The sequence below is a fragment of the Panthera onca genome, chromosome C2, assembly GCF_046562875.1.
Source record: "Panthera onca isolate mPanOnc1 chromosome C2, mPanOnc1 haplotype 2, whole genome shotgun sequence".
Taxonomy (NCBI): domain Eukaryota; kingdom Metazoa; phylum Chordata; class Mammalia; order Carnivora; family Felidae; genus Panthera; species Panthera onca.
In genome coordinates this window covers 105,732,619-105,746,690 of record NC_138347.1, presented here as the reverse complement: position 1 = coordinate 105,746,690, position 14,072 = coordinate 105,732,619, and the positions used below count along the sequence as shown (strand labels likewise).

Sequence of the window (14,072 nt, the reverse complement as noted above, 5' to 3'; positions counted from 1 at the left end):
CTCTCTCTTCTTCTCTCTCTCTGCCCTTCTCCTTCTCGTGTTCTTTCTCTCAAAATATAAATAAATAAACTTTAAAAAATAAAATAAGTGGTGCCTGGGTGGCTCAGTTGGTTAAGCATCCGACTTGGGCTCAGGTCATGATCTCACAGTCCGTGAGTTCGAGCCCCACGTCGGGCTCTGTGCTGACAGCTCAGAGCCTGGAGCCTGCTTCAGATTCTGTGTCTCCCTCTCTCTCACCCTCCCCCGTTCATGCTCTGTCTTTCTCTGTCTCAAAAATAAATAAATATTAAAAAATTTTTTTAAATAACATAAAATAAAATAAAATAAAATAACTTAATTAAAAAAAGGAAGTGAGTTTTCCCTTCCCTAATTAGTAATGTCTACTTCATTTGCTATTATGTGGATAGGCATATATGGATTCCACCTTCTTCCTCCACAACCAATGAGTTCCATAAAAGAGACAGAAATAAACTGTGGCATTGAAAAAAAGAATGTTACTCTTACAAGTATAAAATGTTTTTAATTTATGCACTGTTGATAGAAATCATACTATTACATACTTTCTTTTTCTAAAAAATATTTATTTTTGAGAGAGAGAGGGATAGGGAGCACAGGTTGGGGAGGGGCAGAGAGAGAGGGAGACACAGAAACTGAAGCAGGTTCCAGGCTCTGAGCTGTCAGCACAGATCCCAATGCAGAGCTTGAACTCATGAACTGTGATATCATGACCTGAGCTGAAGTCCGGTGCTTAACCAACTGAGCCACCCAGGTGCCCCTCTATTACATACTTTCGAGCAATCTTAACTTTAAAAATACCTGATATTCACTTTCCATCCTGACTAGGGTAGGGCTTATCAAATTCTCCACCCAGAAATCTTGAAGGCAGAGAATAGCATGTATATTATTGTTGGAGGGGTGTGGGAAGAAATAACCATATGTAAATCCTAGGATCTTACCCTGTAAGATCTTACCCTGACACCCCTGATACCCTACCACTAAGATCCTTGATCCTTGGGCGAGTTTTAGGGACTGTGTGAGAGGTATTTGGGATACAGAGAACTAAATATCCAGATATGGAGACATGTTCCAATGTATAGAGTTTTCCAATAAACCATTCTCCAGATAATTGAGACAATGCTGTCTTTATTATTTAATGATAACATATACACTGTAATGCATTATTAATTGTTTCTGTTTCAAAAAATTCTTTATCTCTGTTTGATTTAAATTTATACATGGACTGATTCATTCCAAGTATTTGAGCACCTGATCTTAAGTCAAGGTTTTTCTGACATGTTCATGTTCCAAGAGAATTAAGTGGAGTGGGGGTGGGTCTGTCAGAGAAAAGGGCTGGAGGGACAGATGGGACAGGTTACATAGAATCATTACATACATACATCATATGAGGTCCTGCCAGACTCAGGGGTTTAGGCTCTAACTTCTAGGTGAAGGGAGGCAAGAAGGGTTTCAAGCAAGTGACTGACCTGATGATGAGGTGGGCATTTTAGGTTGCTCACTCTGGCAGGCAATAAATTCTTAACTAAGGACAGTGCAAACAGGGAGGGTATGCTCTGGAGACAATTAGAAAATAGAGTTGGCAGAACTCGGTGAGTAATGGAAATGAGTTTAGAGTAAGCTGGGAGAAGATGTCTGGGTGTACATCCATGTTTTGGAGAGGCTAGAGAGAGATGATAATAAATTAATAATAGTGAAAATAATGAAGGTTATTGAATACCTACTATGTGCCTGGTGCAAGACTGAATGATTAACAGGAATTTTTAATCATCAAACAGCTTGGCAATCCTTGGAATTTGGTATAGTTAGTGTCCCCATCTTAAAGATGATGAAACTGGGACTCCAAGGGGTTTCCCAGCCCAAGATCACACAGCTAGAATGGAACAAAGCTGGGTACCACGGAAACAAGTGAGACGTAATTGCTGTCCTCAGTAAGACAGGCACTTAAGGAATCTCCTAGTGGGTGGCCAGTACTTTATTGTACAAAAAGCACTTTTAAATATGTTATTTTAGTTGATCCTCACATAACACTGTGGAGTAGGCATGGTCATCACCATTTCACAAATGTTGAAACTGCAGCCTAGAAGGGAGTTAATTGTTTAAGATGACACAGCAAGTAGATGACAAGCCTGGTTCAGATACGAAATCTCAGTACTTTGCAGAACACTAAAACTTCTTCATGGGCCTCATGGGTAAGTTACTGCCACTGCTCATGCCGTTGCATGTTCCATGTCATTCATGGGCAAAGAGTGGAGAGGATAAAGTTTAGATTCTGGAATTGGACTGCTTAGGTTGAAATGCCACTTTCCTTATAAGACCTTGGTCAAGTTATATAATCTTTCTCAGTCTGTTTTCTTATCCAGGTAATGGAAATAATAATTGCATCTTTTGCTATTTTTATGGGGCTGCAGTCATAATTTTAAAAAGATAATTTATACAAAGTGCTTGGGACCTAGTAAAATTCAATAAATGTTAGTAGTAATAATAGTAGTTCAAAGAAGTGACATGACATTAGCTGTAGAAGGAAATATTAAAATGTATAAAATTGCATTTGAGGTGAACTTTGAAGGATTTCAGAAGGGATAGAAGAAGCAATAGTGGGGTTACAGGATTAAGAGTATTTTTAATCCTGAATATTATTTTTGTTTAGAGTTTATGAGTAGGAGAGTTAAATTATTGGAAATGTATATGAAGAAAAACAATTAGGTAACCTATGTTTGGTTCTGGTGAGAGTCACTAAGGTCCTGGACACAGGTGACAGTAGAAGAAATGGAAAGGAAGAGAAGGACAGGTCTAAGGTATAGCTCTAAGGAAAGCTCTTCCCAGCATGTATTTGGGTTGCTTCCCCCCAGTATCACTTGGTGGCTACATAAGAACTGCAAATTCATTTTCTAGTTGGACTAAGAAAAAATCTAATCTGGATAGTATTTGCTAACTATAATGAAATGCATTCCAGAATCAAGCATTAACAATTTGGGAGTTACATGATGTTCTGATTGCCTGCACTTTGCTTTCATCCTTTGACACAGGAAACCAGGAGTTGGTGTATGGATTCACTAATCTACCTTTGTTGTTGTCTGCATTCTGAGAGGTGTTTGTTTGATGGCTTGTATGCTTATGAATGTGTGATTTTCAGCTTGAAGCATGGTATCTAGGATTTTGTTTTTCCAGAATACAGAAATGTATAAGATGCAAAAATATCTCTACCCTAGTGGTTGTACTTAGTATTTCAGTCTCAGTTTTCACTATTGTCTAGCTATTTAGCTGAATTAACTTTGAGTAGCATGATTACTTTAAAATTATTACTAATAGTGTTTTAATTTCTCATATCCTAGAGTGAGTAGCAGTGGATTAGACTTCTTGTAATGAGCTGAGTATTCATTTTATAATAATAACTTTAGAATGTCTGTGATCTAAAACTAGCAAAAGTTATTGAGACCATGCATAATCTCAGGGAAAGGAGAAGGGCAACATTTAGAACCTAAGTGGTATTTTTTCAACATACCTGTCTGACAATCCTGGATCCACTGGGGCCATGCAGTGTAGCCCGATGAAATTATAGGTGCTTATTCAGATTAGGGCAAGGGCTGACTTGGGTGGTCTGGTTGTCTATATCCCCTTCCAGATGAGTATCCTTCCACACATCTACCCCAGGAGAATCTCAAGGTCTGAAATAATCTCAGATCCAAGGTGACCAATGACTTATACAGTCATAAGTGGGTTTTTACTTAATGTGTTTCTATTTGGCATCTGTTCAAATGAGCTCAGGTGTTTGGCACTCTCAGAGTTGGCATTCAAAGGGATTTTTTAATGTCCTAATGCTTGTGAGTATAGCCTGGTTGGTCAAACAAGAATAAAGAATGAGCTGTCACAGCAATTCCCATTGCCATATCTCATGTTGGAAAGTTTGTAAGTTTTACTATGTATGAGGTAGCAAATAATAATGCCACTGAGAACTGGCACAGTGAAGCCTAGAATGACCTCACTCAGTGATTGTCACTATAAGATCACAGCCCCTCTGCATCTCATTGGACATTCAGAATGTCCTTAAAAAGTGCTAGAAAGAGGCAAATCTCTTTTTTAGTCCACTACCTCATATATGCCTCGTGTGCCCATAACTTACCTGAATGAATCCTTTAAATGAGCTGTTGATGTCCTATTAGCCATTTTTTCCTCCCAAAGAAATTCATGTTCAGCTGCAAGATAACTTCCTGTGTGAAATTTACAGGTCTGTCAGCCATAAAAAACATTAATGCATAATACATAAACAAAACAGATGCTCTTTTTGCAAAAAAAAAAAAAATGGCAAAAGGAAAAAAAAAAAAAAAAGGAATTTAGTCTCTGCTTTCCAAAGGGAGAAAACATGAATCTTGCATTTTTATTTTTGATGCCGTTTTGCCTTTAAATATATGAGATTACTATTAATGCCCATATTCACAGCAGGAGTAGAAGGGAAATGACAGTAAATTGTAAAGCACATTTACATTATAACAAGGCCCATGGAAGCATTGTAATTCACACAGTTATTTCAACAGAGGTTTGGACTCCCTCCAATTTAATTTTCTGAAGTTGGGCTGTGCAGCTGGGTCATTCCTGGTCTAATCTGGGAAATGTATCTCTTAAGGCTGTGGATCAGAATGCCAGCCTCCCAGCTGTCACCAAAGAGCATCATTTACAGCCACTGAGGTCCGAGGGCAAAGCATCAGAATCACTTTATGTGGACACAGCAGCCTAGCTAGCTTCATAAATTCTGTTGTAAAGAGCAATAATCAATATTTCATGTTTAATGATGCAGAGCTAAAATTAGTATAGATTTTATGTCTTCTACTTTTCCAAATTATGCAAACATTAGTAACTCCTTTTTTAGTGCCCTTATTACATTTCCATTAAAAAAAGACCAGGTTGGGGGGTTGGGCAGTGAGGAAGCTTGATGATGTTTAATTGAATGATTGAACTGTCAAAAGTGATTTTGACTCTTAATTTTTGTTAAATAGTTACCTTTAGGTTAACATAAAATTATTTCCAACGCAAAAAAAAAAATGATGTGTGTAAGTGGCACAGGCTTTGTCACACAGTGGAGTAAATTACAGATTGTTTCCATGATTTAAGTTACTTTAAATACTCAGGGATACGCTGGGAATAAAATGGCCATGGCGTAAGTCAGAAAAGTTAAAAGGTTGGTGTTTAGGCACAGGTGCACTTTAGAGAAAAATTAGTTTTGAGTGGGTTTCTTATTTTAAACTTGTTCAGGGAACATACCCTGATTCTTGAGATAGTAGAAGTGGCAGGGACAGAAAAAAAAAAAAAAAAGAAAGAAAGAACAATGTTTTATTATTGGGCAAGTTAAGGGTCTAACTAAGTGGCCACAGGGATGAGCTGTCTAACTTTTTAGCTATATCCCTCTGTTTGTGACAGGAGACAAACCTGCTGGAGTAAGGTAAGAGGGACGGCCAGACACAAAAGAAAAAAAATCCAGCATGTGCCCTCCAGGCCACATGTTCACACCCAAGTCACTTCAAAACAAGTCTTATGACAGTGGAAAGCATGGGCTTTGGCAAATAGTCAATCAATTATTCCCCCTAACAGTACAGCCTGTATTTCATAGCTACTTATAACACAAGCTTCATTTGGGAAAATGGGATTAAGGATATGCAATTGTCTGGGTTATGCTTGAATAATTCAATTTGTATTTTGCAAAGGGGCTTAGCCAAAATTTCAAAAAGCCAGAAATTAAATAGAGCATGGTAGAAATTATCTCCTTATCTAGTGAGTCAAACTGAGCCAGAAAATTGGAGCTAGACCTTTCAGTTGGGACAACTTCTATAGAGTCAGCCATCAAACAGACATATTCTTTTGTTAATTAATATGATCAATTAATTGATTAGTTGAATTTGTTGGATTATAGAAAAGGAATTGCAAGGATGGGGCAAGCAAAAACAAATTTAGGGTTCTTGAGGCATGTCAGCCAAAGTCCAGTGAGAAGACAGATGACTCATTTAAAAGGGTGATTGACAGAGTTAATGAAGTGAGTGCATAGATATGGGTAGGGTATAGGGAAAACCACAAGGGATGGTGAAGTATCTGAGGCCATCAATGGCTGGAAAGGCAACAATAAGGAAGGGGAGGGAAGTGAGGGAAAGGAATAAAAGGAAAGAAAGACCTTGGAGGGGTGAGAAAAGGGAGCAGTTATGGGACTATGGCAAGAATCACCTTGTGGGTGAGGCCACCCCATGGGAGCTATGGCCTCTAGTTACACCAGTGTGTGCTTTAGTACCAGGAGAAAAGAGAATACTCCAACTTCTCTCTTCTGCTAACCTCTGATCTTATGCAATGCCTCCCACTGCTCAATTCTTATCCAAAGCCACAGGATAGAGGGGCCTGGTTGATAAAGCCCAACATCCTGAGCCTCCCAGAACACAGAAGAGAGTGGAGATGAGTCAAGAGTATGAATAGAGAGATGTTGGTTAAGCGGAACAAAGTTTCAGTTATGCAAGACGAGTAACTTTTAGAGATCTGATGTACAACAGTGTACAGTTAACAATACTGTAGTGCATAATTAAAACTTGCTAAGAGGGTAGATTTTAAATATTTTAACCACACCAAAAACAAAACCAAAAAAAATAAAAGAAAGGAAGGGAGGAAGGGAGGGAGGGAGGGAGGGAAGAGGAAAGGAGAGGGAGAAAGAAAGGAGAAAGAAAGTGGTAACTATGTAAGGTGATGGATATGTTAATTAGCTTGATTGTGGTGATTATTTCACAATGTTTACATGTATCAAATCATCAGGTCATACACCTTAAATATGTACAATTTTAAACTGTCAATTATACCTCAGTAAAGCTGGAAAAAATAAAACATCAAATAAAAAAGCTACTGAATGATGAAAGAAAAGTGTGTTGGGAGAGGTAGAGAAGAATCATCAGAGGACATACAATTTCTTGGGATTTTTTTGGGCCATTAAGCTACTAAGATGTCTTTTCACCTCAGTCAGAATAATGCATTCAATTCATTTGTAATTCATTTATTCAATAATTATGTATTAAGTACCTGCTGAATGCCTCATTGGGGAATAGCCATCTTGATGTGAGCAGGTCACCATCCCTGACTTCAAGGATCTTAGTGGTAGGGTATCAGGGGTGTCAGGTAGAAAGGTAGTGCTAAAATAGGGATCACCATGGGTTGCTAAGGAAGCAAGGTGAGGTACCTGACCTTCCTGTTGAGTTTGGAAAGCTTTTATGGTGGAGGATAATGTTGGGAGCTTCCTGAAGGAAGAGTAGAGTGAGCCAGAAGAATAATTGAGGACACACTGTCATTGAATGTCCATTAAGAGAGAGTGTGAGTTCCAGGATTGTGTGAAGTTTCATATGACCAGACTTAGGGAGGAGGTGTGTGGGCCACGGCCTGTGAGGTGGAGTGGGGAGAGACAGATGGGCCCTGTTGCATCAGACCTTGGCTGAGGAGTTGGGAATCTATCCTCAAAGCACTGGGGAGCTACTGTTGGTTTCTAATAGGGAAATGTCACTGCCAGATCTGAAATCAGAGACAAAAAGGACTAGTGGGAGAAACCAATGATGGAAAAGGCCAATTTGTATATGTTTTTAATGGTAAATTGAAGCAAAACTTTCTTGGAAAGTAAAACTCCAAGTGAAGATCTGTTGAGCAAGCAACTTCCTTATCGATTTCCAAGAAAATGAGGACATGGTTTGGAACTTCCAGGCCCATTGAATTGAAGTGTTTTTGTATAGTTAGCTTAAATAACCAAATGATGAAATCAATCCTCCAAATTGTCAGCAGAGCAGCTGTTCAGAAAGCTCTTGTTAGTCATTGACCTTATGTTTAATATGATTTCCTAGAACGTGGATAGTCAGATTGAATAAAGTACTGCATCAAAGCCCTCCCCACACAGCAAGCTCTCTGCAGTGAAAGAACCAAGGAAAGGAGAGTGGCTGGCACAGAGTGCAAAAGCCCTTTATTTCCTGCCCCCCAGGTCCCCCGGGAAAAAGAAAAGAAGAAAGCACGCCACAGGCACATCTTAGAGAAGAAAGTGCTGGGACTACCAACAGCTCAGTCTCTTTCCTAATCATAATGCAGGGGGTGAAAAAGACCAAGTTTATGACCTAAAAATCCTCCAATCCTCCTCTGATTTTCAAGAATAACTATGGATCTTATTCAACCTATTTTCTCTCTGTATAACAGCTGCATCTATTGCCTATATCACTGGAGGTGGAATGGGATATGATGATTAGGTGGGAAGGTTGGAGGTTTGGGGGAAAATAGAGGATAAATGCAGAGACTTGTTCTTAGAATTAGAAACCAGCCTCTATAGTGCTGAAGAGTTAGTTTTACCTTGAAAATAAAAAGCTATGTATAAGAGTGAAAAGGATGCTTTATCAATCTATCTACCTACCTACCTATCAATCATCTTTATCTTCCTACCCACTTACCATGTATACACTCTGCCTATATCGTACTGGCTGCCACTTACTGTGAAAAGCACACATGTAAGAGTTAAAATAAAAATAAAGACTGTCACACATCATGTACATGTAGTGAAAGAGGGGGATATAATTGTACCAACAACATGGAAAAAGTAGTTCTGACAACTGAATATTTAATTTAGCTTAAGCTTCAAGGAAAAATAAACAACCTCTGTAAGACTTAAAAAGTTGTTGTTGATGAAAAGAAGTATACTGTTATATCAGAAGGGGAAAATATCCCTTAGTAGTAAATCCTAAAATGTTATTCTTTTGTATGGAAGAACCTGTAGCAAAATGTACAATGTCTTATACAGCAGTTTTGCAGAAGATGCAGAAGTATTCTTCATATGAGGTTTGTTGTACGAATATTGGATATAAAAGCAGCAGCCTTTAATAAAAAAGAACTGAAGACCATGACCTGCTTCATCCATTATTCTCCTGAATAGCACTTTTTTTTTAAAGAGACTGACAAAACAAAATAAACAACAACTGCCCAGTTCTGAAGTTTTATAGTCCCATACTTCATCTAGTTAGGGTTTTGTATACAGTAGCCCTAGGTTATTGCTTAGACTGTCACTTCTGAGTTTGAATTCTTTCAACTGAAAGAAAATAAAAACTCAGCCAAAAGTGCCTTAAGCAAACGGGAGAATCTATTGGCTCATGAAACTGAAAAGTCCATCAATATGCTGGTTTCAAGTTCCAGTTTGATCCAGAAGTTCACAGTATCATTAGGGCACTGGCTCCTTGTCTGTTTCCTTGGCCTCTGTCCGTTCTGCTATGTTATCTTTTTTCTCCAGTTAGTAGTTCTTACCCCATAGCAGACACTTACATTGCAGTTCCAGGGTTCTTCACTTCAAAATCTTTACGTTCTTAGAATTCAGAGGAAAAAAAAAAAAAAAAACAAGTTATTCCCCAGGTACCAAAGTGAACTTTAAACAATTAATATTGGTTGAGCAACGAATTTCAAAATATAATGCTGAGTGAATTAAACCAGACATGAGAGAATAATTTTGTATGCAGTTCTAGAACAAACCAAACTAATCTATGGTGATATAAATCAGAACCAAGGTGCCTTTGAGAGAGGAACTTTGTAGAGAGAGATATGTTCTTTATTTCATTTTGGGTGGTGGTTCTACCAATATACGTCAAAATATTTTTGTCAAAAGTCATACTGTATATTTATAATATGTGTATTTCACACACTTAAAAATGAAAGCCTAGGTACTAGAAGATCATGCTGGCTGATATAAGGACAATTGACTGAAGTAGGCTAATATGGGAAACAGAGACAAGAGACTCACAGTTGGCTTAGACCACACTGCAAAGCAGTGGTCAGGTCCTGGATGTATTTTGAAGTTGAGATCAATAAGATTAGCTGATTGATTGTGTTTTGTGAGAAGAACAAAGGTATAAAAGCTGACTCCTGGGGCGCCTGGGTGGCGCAGTCGGTTAAGCGTCCGACTTCAGCCAGGTCACGATCTCGCGGTCTGTGAGTTCGAGCCCCGCGTCAGGCTCTGGGCTGATGGCTCGGAGCCTGGAGCCTGTTTCAGATTCTGTGTCTCCCTCTCTCTCTGCCCCTCCCCCGTTCATGCTCTGTCTCTCTCTGTCCCAAAAATAAATAAAAAACGTTGAAAAAAAAAAAAAAAAAAAAAAAAAAGCTGACTCCTAGGTTTTAACTCTGTGTATCTAGGTGAATAGTGATACCATTGGCTAAAATGTGGAAGAAGTGGTAAAGAAGGAAGTTTGGGTGGGAGGGTAGAGGCAAGGAAATCAAGACTTTGATTTTGAACTTGAGATGCCCATTATAAGTGCATCAAGTAGGCAAGTGGATATAGAAGAGTGGAGTTTAGAGGAGAGATCAGGTACAAATATAAATTTAAAACCATGGGATGGGTTTTAAGGAATGGATCCTAAGGAATAAGGATTGATAGGGAAGAGGACAGAGGCGTAGGATGAACTACTGGCATGTTTCCAGAGGAGCTAAGATTTTATAGGAGTGAGGAGGACCTGGAAGAAGCAAGGAGGAGAAGAAAAGGTCCCATACCTCCTTCAGACCATGCTGGATATAGCCTGTGAGACATAAATGGCCACCTCTTAAGCACGCTGCAGGGGAGATGGTGTGTTCAAGGACTCAGCCAAGTTTGTCATCAGCAAAATCCTCTATATCCTAAAACTCTTTTCTAAATGATCCTTTGATTTTCTTGCTCTAACAAAAATTTAGCTGTCTCAGAACAGCAAGGCAAAGTACAGTCAGAATAAGTTGAAGGATATGTTCAAAGAAGTTGAGGAGGTAGAGGATTTTGCTAACAACAGACTGAATTCCAAAGGGCTCAGTGGAAAGGTTGGAGGCACTGGGGAGAGGTTAGTGACTGGGTCAAATTCTGGGATGCACAATACAGTATGAAGTTAAAGAAATTGAATAATGGGGATTGACCTAGGAGACTTGGATGTCTGGTAGCTTAGAAGCATGTTGAGACTAGTCCTGCTGGTCTTTTAAAGGGACAAATGTATGATTAATTCTAACTGGGGCTTCCTCTTGGAGCTTCAGCATTTTTTGTGATGAGCCAAGTAGTGGCCTCTGTCCTCTCCCTGAATCACTGTGGCCTGAAGAATGGGATTACAGAGACTATGGAAGCCTAAAATTCAGGGAAGTTGTGTGTGTTTGTGTGCGTGTGCACACTTGCACATGTCTGAGCACTGTGACTCGGGGATGAGGTTACCTAGAGTTCCCAGGAGACAGGAGAGGATGGTTGCTGAATGGCCAAAGCCAGCACATACTCATTAGAGCCCTTCACCCAGCAACCAGCAAACTTAATACTGTTGACAGAGTAAATTTGGGAAGAGAGTGAGTGGATCCGTATAAAAACATCCCCACTCTGGAAGAATAACAGGAAACATTATCTTTAGTGGCATAAAAAAAAAAATCACACAATTTGAGTGGCAGTATTGTATTCTAATTTGATCAAGGATCAAATTGAATTGTATGTCTAAGCACTTACCCATTGCAAAGTCCAGAACTCTTAACAGTGTGTTATCTCAATTTTGCAAACAATTGCAGTCAAATATTATTACCCACAAGTACATGGGGTCAATTTGTAAGATAATTCTTTTCTTTTTCACAGGAAGAAATGAAAAGATTGCAGAATCCTTTAGGACAAGTTAATGATGGAAAATATTTACTTGAAAAGTAAGTAAAAAATACCAAAGGAAATTAATTATGTTTGAGGTTTAAAAGCTTGCATGGGGGAAAAAAAAACAATCAAACACCTGGCAAGGCAAAAATGAATAAATAAATTTGACAGTTTCTTACGATATCATTGTGGTCAGGAACCCAGAAATGTGGCTCATTTGATATATAGTTAGATAGATTTATGGCTAGTTGAGCTATGATACACAAGCTATACTGATTAACAGATTAGTATGATGCATGGAGATGTCTTGGTGCTGTGTCTGAGGGCTTAAAACTTAACAACCCTGCCCTCTTTTTGCCTTTTAATCAATGGAGTGTATAGAAGGTAGTCCTAAAATTTGTAAAAAGTTTAAGGGTAACACTAATAGAATTAACATTAAAGTAATACTACAGAGGGGTGCCTGGGTGGCTCAGTCAGTTAAGCCTCCAACTTTGGCTCAGGTCATGATCTCATGGTTTGTGGGTTTGAGCCCTGCATTGGGCTCTGCACTGGCAGTGTGGAGCCTGCTTGGGATTCCTTCTCTCAGACTTTCTCTGCCCCTCCCCCCCCCCCACCCTCCCCACTCCCGCACTCCCCCATTCCCCTACTTTCCCACTCATATGCTCTCTCTCTCTCTCAAAATAAATAAATAAATTTAAAAAAACAATACTATAGAATAGAACAAAATTGAGCTGAAAAAAAACCAAGAAAGATGAAATTCAATATGAGTATATTTTTCATTTAGATTTTTAAAAAATTGTACAATCAGATACATCAGAGATATATTCTGATTTCAGTTTGTGAGTAGATGCTTAGAGGTTTTATCTGATGTTAACACAGGACCATGATTTTATATGACTTCTAAAAATATTACCACAATATTAGACTGATAATAGGCATGCATTGTCCAGATAAAAGAAAAAATGAACTATCATTTACTGAGCATTTATAATTATCTTCCATATCAGTGAATGCTTACAGATGTTTCCTCATAGAATTCTGATTATAGCCTTTTGACATAGGGATTATTTCCATTTTACAGATAAGGAAAGAGGCTCAGAGAGCTTTCAGCACTTGTCTACTAAGAGTAGTGAGGGTGAGAATCAAAACCACTCATGGATGCCACCAGAGCTCCTGATCTCAAACACTGGCTAAGTCTCAATGCCAAGCCCTTGTGAGTGTCACCCGTGGCTCTGGGTATCACATTTAAAAAGCCCGTAGACCTTCCCAAGAGCATCAGAGGAGGTCAGTTAAAATTGTGAGTTTCTGGGACCATATGAAACTACTACAGAGAGTTGAAGATGTGTCCTGGAGAAAAGAAATCTCAGAGGGAGCATAATGACTTTCCTTAAAGATTTGAAGGAATTTTCCCATTAAAAAGGGGCCAGAGGCGCCTGGGTGGCTCAGTCGGTTGGGCGACTGACTTCAGCTCAGGTCACGATCTCATGGACCGTGAGTTCGAGCCCCGCGTCGGGCTCTGGGCTGATGGCTCAGAGCCTGGAGCCTGCTTCCGATTCTGTGTCTCCCTCTCTCTCTGCCCCTCCCCCATTCATGCTCTGTCTCTCTCTGTCTCAAAAATAAATAAACGTTAAAAAAAAAAATTAAAAAAAAAAAAAAAAAGGGGCCAAATTGCTCTTCTTGCTCTAAAGGGCATAACAAGAATCAGTGAGCAGGATTTACGGAGAAACAGCTTTGTGACTCAGAAAAAGAATAACTATTGTAAAAATTCAGCCTGCCCAACAGAATGGACTTCTTTATTAAGCAGTGAGATGACAGACACTAAAAGTGCCCATCTGAGATGCTGTTGAAAACATTCCTGAAAATGGAACATCTTGAATATGATTCCTTTCTCTGATTTTATCCTAGCTTTGTGAGTCTGAACAAAGTATTTAAATATCCTGAACACAGTTTCCTGTGCCGATAATAACACTGACTTGACAGTCTTGGTGAGGGCCTTAAATAAGACACCCACAATAGCCCACTGGCTGCAACGTCAGCCCCTTCTCTTTCCATCTGGGTGGCTGTTTGGACTAGACGCATTCAGGTTCATTCTATCTCCGTGATTCTAAGAATTTGCCGTGTCATCACTTGGAAGGACAGTTTTCAGCAGTTTGATCAAATGAAGTTTCTGCGTTATCTTCAGATTGAATTTATCCTTATTATGGTGTGCCCTCACCATTACCATCACTAGAAGTATATAAATAATAACTAAAAAGTTTTTGTGTAACTAGAAAGATTTTCCTTTATGGAGATTAGTGTGGTAATGACATTAGATAAGTGATTCTTCATCCTGGATGCCTTTAGAATCACCTGGAAGTTAATAAAGATGGCATAAGCCTTGGCGTAAGCTCCACCCTAGACGAATTGAATCTGAATCTCTCAGGATGAGATCTTGAAATTAGTATTTCTCAAA

General features: G+C 39.0%; 1 protein-coding gene across 1 annotated transcript in view; it reads left to right on the top strand.

The window, feature by feature from the left end:
• Nucleotides 1-14,072, top strand: part of IQCJ (IQ motif containing J) — a 200,615-nt gene that overhangs the window by 161,097 nt on the left and 25,446 nt on the right. Inside the window, exon 2 of the mRNA XM_078432573.1 lies at nucleotides 11,612-11,676. Coding sequence (XP_078288699.1) covers nucleotides 11,612-11,676 — 65 coding nt within the window. The remainder of the gene's footprint in view (nucleotides 1-11,611; nucleotides 11,677-14,072) is intronic.